Source organism: Echinococcus granulosus (assembly GCF_000524195.1).
Source record: "Echinococcus granulosus chromosome Unknown EG_S00079, whole genome shotgun sequence".
Lineage (NCBI taxonomy): Eukaryota > Metazoa > Platyhelminthes > Cestoda > Cyclophyllidea > Taeniidae > Echinococcus > Echinococcus granulosus.
Genome location: NW_020170459.1, coordinates 153,241 through 160,076, shown reverse-complemented (window position 1 = coordinate 160,076; position 6,836 = coordinate 153,241). Strand labels below are relative to the sequence as shown.

The following is a 6,836-nucleotide window of genomic DNA, read 5'->3' as shown; positions in this document are numbered from 1 at the left end:
TTGTCTAAATTTTGTTTTTTTTCCGTTCGGTCTGTTTGTTTGCCTGTGTGGAGGGCCGTTTGATCGCACGCATTCATTGGAGGTAGCGTTATGATGAAGAAAAAGTCGGTGTTCGCTAGTTCTACTGTTGTTAATGCAATTTATGTTTCCTTTTGGGTGAAGTAAGGCGGCACGTTTATTGGTCCATTGCCCAATCTTGGCTGGTGCTTGCTTGGTGGCGTGCTTCCTTCCATCGTACCAGGACCTTTCCATTGTTTATGAATATTCAATTTTGGTTCCCACTTTAGCCAATCTTATCGTTACATGCAACCATATGCATATTATGTAACCGCTGTTATACCCTGACAGCAGCGAAGGGTGAAATGGTAGCTTTTTTTAGATACTCGTCCAATCAGATTCCGTGAGCTGCCCGAGCTTTCAGATTTCCTTTAAAATGTCCAGTGCTTTTTGAGGTAGTAAGTACTTCAAATTCTTTGTATTACCTCCCTAACTCGCTCTAGCCCATGTTGCGACTGATGGAGGTGGAAACTGAACTGCCAGACACATAGCATGAACCCTTTCCCTTCTCACCGACTGTTTGGTTTCCTTTCCACATTTCTTCAGCCTTTGACTCGGAAAGAAATTGGTTTTATTTGTTGCACATAACTGAGCAACACGATGACAACTGATTTATTCTTATTTCTTGGCAAAGTAGAGGAGGCCTCGGTTTCGTTGGAAGTGTTGTTGATTTCGTGAAACCTACTCATCTGTTAAATGTCCAGTATTGCCGGTAATTTCCGCCATTCATTCACACTTGTTTCCAACCTGTTTACTCATCTTGGTCTCAGCCCAGTTTGCCCCTTGGCTCATCTTGGAGGCTGAAGTGGCCACGTTTGATATACCCCCCACCCCCAAACCGGCGTAGACCTTTTTTAAATATGTCCATCGGTCATCCCCCACTTCGCCAGATCATCGGCCTATTAATGTTCCATGTTGTCTGGTTTCATGCCAGAAAATATAGCAAATTTCTACTGGAAATTGCTACAACAGTGTAGATAATGCCTATAAGTTCCTCTGATTAAAAAAACTTGGATTTATATGTGTGCCTTAGAGGTGGTCATAAAAAGGCATCTTCACAATACCTAAAAACAATGGTAATCAAGGTGTAATGATGTCTCATCAAGTGTGCGCTATCAGCCCTCCCCATCCTCCGACACGCTTTGTCGCAGACGATATCCACTGTTTGGCGGTCTCGTATATGGGGTGGTGGAGGGGTTCGAGCGCCCATGGTCCCATTGCGGGTGCGCGCAGAGCAAGTAGTCAGCCCCGAGTCGCGGCTACTGTTTCTTGAATTTTTTTGTCACTGACCTGCAAATGTTTGGGGAAAGTTCATCTTTCCTATTCTATCACTCTTTACCATGCCTTTCCTCGGCCGACTTTTGCTGTTTCGCCTATTCAGTGATATTTAATGAAGCTAGGGTAATTGTCCTTTCATTTTCATACTGCAAGGCTCAAAAATAGTTGATGGAGGAAACAACCCGGGAATCACAGCTCTCACTAGGTTGAATCACTAACTGTCGTCTTTCACAGCAGCTAATCGTAGTTAATGCCTGTTGGCTGGATTGTAAAATGTCCTTTCCCCTCGTGTTTTGGTTCCAGAACTTGCGTTATTAATTCATGAGGGCTTACATTTTAACGGTATGGGACACGCTAACTGCTTATGAGTCGAATTTAGGGGGTGATTTTTGAAAATGCGACACGCTGTTGTAAAGTTCGGTGCACATATCGTTTCTCAAACCCCAGGGATATTTTTCCTTGCCATTCTCGTACTGACCTCCTTTATAAGTGGTAACTGGTAATCGTAAATCTTTTCCAATTAAGCGGTCAAATTCAATGCTCAAGCAATACTTTATTATCGTTTCCCTGTATTTCAGCCCTTTTCTCCAAGACTGTTAACTTGAAAAATAGGAGGTGAAGGAGGTAATCTGAAGTGGAAACTGGAACAATTGGCATTCTGAGTGCCTTGATGTGGCGATTACCAGTACCTCCCGTGCAAATATTTTCCGAAAATTCATTTTTGGTTGTTTACCTCTCTCTCAAAATAGGGCGTAGAATAAAGGCGCTTTCCGACGCCAACTGCAGAGCCGACGGTCTGTCGAAGGCTGCGCCATTAAGGCATCACATGTTTGTGTTGCTGCATTCGCCTTGTTTGAGCTTGATGTCACAAATATATACTGTGTACTCTCTATCAACTTATGTCGAATCGCTAACACATTTCATTTTTAAGCAACAGTCAAATTCTTGGCAATTGACATCATAATAGAGCAACAAGGGTCTGAGCCGCGGCAGCCGATTTCCACCCGCAGCTGTTTTAATGCATTCCACCGCCAAGTTCTGTACAGTTTGATTTATCCAAACCTGAAAGGGGTTTTAAATACCATGCAAGTCACTTAGACCTGGAAAAGAAGAAAGGTCATGTTCTGTTGCCTCTTTGAGGGAAGGTGTACCTTCGGGTTTCGAGGAGTTGGTTTTTTTGGTAGGGAGCCAGTAAAGTCATTCGCCTGGAGCCTTGGGCAACTTGTGCCTTTAGTGATAAATAGAGGTTTAGGTAGCTTGTTTATTTGTGGTGGCAGTTCACTAATGACCAGCGGTAATGGAGTGGCGTGTTATGGTATTTACTGACACACAGGGTCATGTGCGCTTCACGACTGCGGTCTGAAGCAAGTTACTGCTGGCCCACTTAGAGCCGATCCAAGCTTTGTTCTCAAAGGTATTATTGGTGTATTTTTGCAACCACTTGTATATGCTACCGCCTTCTTGGTACTTGCACCAAAAATCGTCCTGAGTTTAACAGGAATGACTTTATACTCGAATAAAAGGTCGCTCTCTTGTCCCGTCCTATATGGATAGTGGTTCGCCACTTATTGGGCTGAATTCCACTACTGTGGTTCACTTTTTGGATTGATTCTATCTGTGAAGTGATTCCATTTTTCTCTGCAAATATCTATCACTGATTTTTGTGTTTTAGTTCTCGTGGTACTGCCCGTCTCGCTTTCCTGCCAAGCCATGCGTGTTGTAATTCAACGCGTTAAAAGTGCCTCCGTTCATGGTAATGCTATGCAACACAATATCTTAAGCTTTATCAACACTTCTCATTTCCTTTATTGAACTACCTCTAATATTTACTCCCACTTAAGAGTCCAACTTTCACGACTTGATTTATCTTCCCTAGTTTTATGCATCCGTGTGCTTTTAAACGCCATTACAGTGAATGCTGAGGTAAGCGTTCTAGCCCTGTGTGAAGGGTACAGATAATAAACACCAGTCAAAGCCACACTTCGCTTTGATGTCTGAATGGTCGATTAGTGATACTAAAGCCGGAACTGAAGGAGTCTTAACTCTTGCCCCACTTTTTTATCCCACTTTGAATGAGGACTGTTGAATCGCACTTGGATAGAGGCGAAAAGAATGATAATAGACCGAGTCCGAATGTGTCCTAGCGACTTCCGTCAAGCGACCTGGTTGTCTCCGGGGTAGTGGACACGAACATTTAATAGCGCAGGGATCAGCGCCCCGCTACCCATCCATCGTGAGCAGAATTTGTGCGCCCTGGATACGTTCATCCCTATCTACATGTGTGCTTATTATAAATTGAAAGTTTCTCCTCTCTGCGATCTCTATAAGTAAATGCAAAAATCTGAAGTGTCATACCTATGGTGTAAAAAACGCAGATTAATCCAAACACCCAATCGCGTACAATTACGACAAAGAATGGAAAAGGAAACTCGCGATCTGGTTCTCAAAAAAAGTGGGAGAATAACACTTGGAGAGATCGTGAGAAAGCCAAATTTCGACAAGCAGCAAACTTGATTTCGGCGAAATGAACAGGCGCCTAAACAGACTTCGACACTTTCTCCCGCTACTAACAGTTTCATAATTTTTTTTTCTGATGCATTTATCCGCTCTTCTACTTTCAGTTTGTGGTCAGCTGATCAGTGAAAGCATTGCTAATGGTTTACCATTTCCTTACAAAAACCTGTAAATCGACCTGACCTTTAATGCAACGTTAGTTGCACTATCAGGTCACCACCGCACTTACTGATTGGTCATTTTTTTTGACTTTCAGTTGACGGTCAGCTGATCAGCGAAATTGGCCGCGGGTTGATGGTCTTGGTGGGCATATCGCGGGACGATGGGGAGAAAGATGTGGCCTACATGTGAGTGACCTCCTCAGTGTACTTTTTTTCCTCTTCCCCGCGTTGATAACGCTCGAATGCCTACCATCTTCGGCAATTGATGCTACCAGTTTTTAGTGCTTGAATTTGACTATTTTAGGGCGCGCAAAATCGTGAATTTGCGGCTATTTGAGGATGAAGAGAAGCATCGACGTTGGGACAGGAGTGTTAAGGACATTGGTGGAGAAATTCTCTGTGTTTCCCAGGTAGATTTCGCAGTTTCCTCCAATTTTTTCCAGTGTAAATCCTTCTCTATTTCCTTTTCCGGTCTTGTTTAATCGAATGATTCTCCTTTCAATCGTGCCACACAGTAGTGGACACTGTAAGAGCTGAGGCGCCCGAAGTAGGATATTTCGGAGGGAGAAATCTCCTGTTTCTTTTGCTGGCATTTGGACCAGTTGACACCTGGGAGAGAGGAGAGGGAGGCAGTCAAACAGGGAATGTACTTGTCTTAAAAAATGGTGAATTTATATTCAACTTGACCTCTTTTTTCCTTCCGTCTACTTTACTGTGACAGATCGGAATTGTACTATACGGACGATTGTTTCATGTAAATCCTCTGAAAAAATAGTTAATTGTCGCTCCAGCGCTAATGAAAAGACGTCAAATGAAATTCTGTCGTTTTTTGTTTAACGAAGTCATTGTATGCAACCGTGGAGGTGCTATATGCGGTAGTAAGTGGCTGAAGTGTTGCTGGGTTCGGTCCAGACACCTTTCATCGAGGTGTTGAACGTATTTCTACTTAACGAAGATGTAAAACTGTCAGTGTGTGGTAATGGGATTCTCATCCTTAGTATGACATTTGAATGGTGTCAGCTCGTCAAATCCAGCGATGTGTCTGTTGGTGACGATTCTAGTCGTGGCGGTTTTCTAGCCCCTAGGACAGCAGCCATTCCTGTGAATAACATTCATCCACCGCCCAAAACTCGGGATCAGCTTAAAAAGGGAAGCCTTTCTAGAGGAAAGGTGAGCATAATCATTCAGAGTTTCGAAAAGTTTGCACAAGCTACGTGCCATACTAGCATTCTATTCTTCTACTTTCAAAATGCTGAGATAAGCGCGAATGTGGCAGTTGACTAGGCATCTAGTAAATTGTAGAGTCGTAGTTTGACTTGAATGCTCACTAGGTTTTTTTTAGCAAAAAGGCCTTCTGCGTTTAATCTTCACAAAGGGATTGTTCAACTTGAGAGCTAAATAAGTAGCAAAGGCTTCTTTCGACAGGCATAGAAGCGAACTTGGAATTGTGTTTTGTTTCGTTGTTAAGTGTCGTTTCCTCATTTTCCCTCTGAGACTGCAAGACCGTTGTGATCCACCTGATATCTCAGTTGCTTTTGTCCACATGGCGGTGGTTCCATACATATCCGCTACATGACGGCTTCTATTCATCATGTCGGCTGTCCGGTGGTTTATTATGGGACCTGTCATCCTGTCATGAATTACGCCCAAGAGGAGGCAACACTATTGTCTCTTGCGCTTTTTTTGCGGGCAGGTGTGTAATGTCTCATCGACGCAGCAGTAAAGCTATTCGTTTCTCGTAGGGAAACAAATATGTTAAAAAAGTTTTCAAAAATCGTAAACGTTCCTTACTATCAGATGTTCATAGGTTAAGTGGCCGCTGTAAAGAAGTAACCTGTCCAGATACGAAATCTTTCGCTTTATAACCCTAAATATCTCTTCATTCTGAAACGCAAAATAAGGTTCTCCGTTAATGGTGAAAAGGATACGTTTCGGTAATCACCGAGGCGATCGGATCGGGCAGTAAATTTCGTCATATCAGATCTCGCTTACCCTCCTTTGGTTCACAGTTTCTGCCGTGTTTTTATTGCACAGTACTAACCTTTTAAAGATGTATTTGTAGTTCACTCTCTACTCCCTGCTGAAGGGAAACAAACTGGACTTCCACTTAGCAATGAGCCCCGATCCCTCAATGGCCCTTTACGAGTCTTTCTTGTCAAAGGTCCGCTCTGAGTACAAGGCTCCTGACAAGGTCAAAGGTAACTACCCTTCCTGCTTATTTTTTGTCCCTGTGCCTGGTTGTTGTTGCCTATGCTTGGAACTTTATCGCTTAGGTGGACAGCTTTTAACCCTCTTTTACCCTCAAACGGCATTCTATTACGCGCACCATCGAAGAGCCTTTTAGACTCTCAATTGTAAGTTGCGCGATCTTGACCTGAGATTTACCTCTTTATTTCAATATCAACAAGGCTGTTCACAACACGACTTGGTGGAGAACCTATTGACAGGAAAGGATTTTTACTTTGCGTTCGTTTCATTTTCTCATCTGATAAGGTTTCACTTACCTAATGGACTTTCCCTCCCCTAACACGTTACTCCACTTTTGTTAAAGCCTTAAAAATGTGTCATACTACGGCATACGTCTCTCAAAGTTCCTCCGGTCATTTGTACGATACTTTCCAACCAAAAGTCTCGAAACCTGTCAATTAGCATTGCATTAGGACTGTTGAGATGACGACTTGCAAGTGAATTGGTCATTCTTTGTCCTCTTACCATACTTGAACAACCGGTGAATCGCAAGTTCACCCCATCGTAGACAATAGCCAAGGTCTCGATAACGCATTACTCCATGATGTTAGATGGGTTTTGGTCACCGAACTGATGCCA

General features: G+C 43.1%; 1 protein-coding gene across 1 annotated transcript; it reads left to right on the top strand. All coding sequences in view use genetic code 11, as the record gives it.

Moving 5' to 3' along the window:
• Window positions 1-1,150: 1,150 nt before the first annotated feature.
• EGR_07509 (D-tyrosyl-tRNA(Tyr) deacylase) lies at window positions 1,151-6,354 on the top strand (the record flags this gene model as incomplete). Its single annotated transcript, XM_024496758.1, has 7 exons — window positions 1,151-1,280; window positions 3,008-3,088; window positions 4,106-4,196; window positions 4,315-4,420; window positions 4,923-5,180; window positions 6,073-6,208; window positions 6,284-6,354. The coding sequence occupies 7 exons, from the start codon at window positions 1,151-1,153 to the stop codon at window positions 6,352-6,354; spliced, it is 873 nt and encodes a 290-aa protein (XP_024348829.1).
• Between the last annotated feature and the right edge of the window lie 482 nt (window positions 6,355-6,836).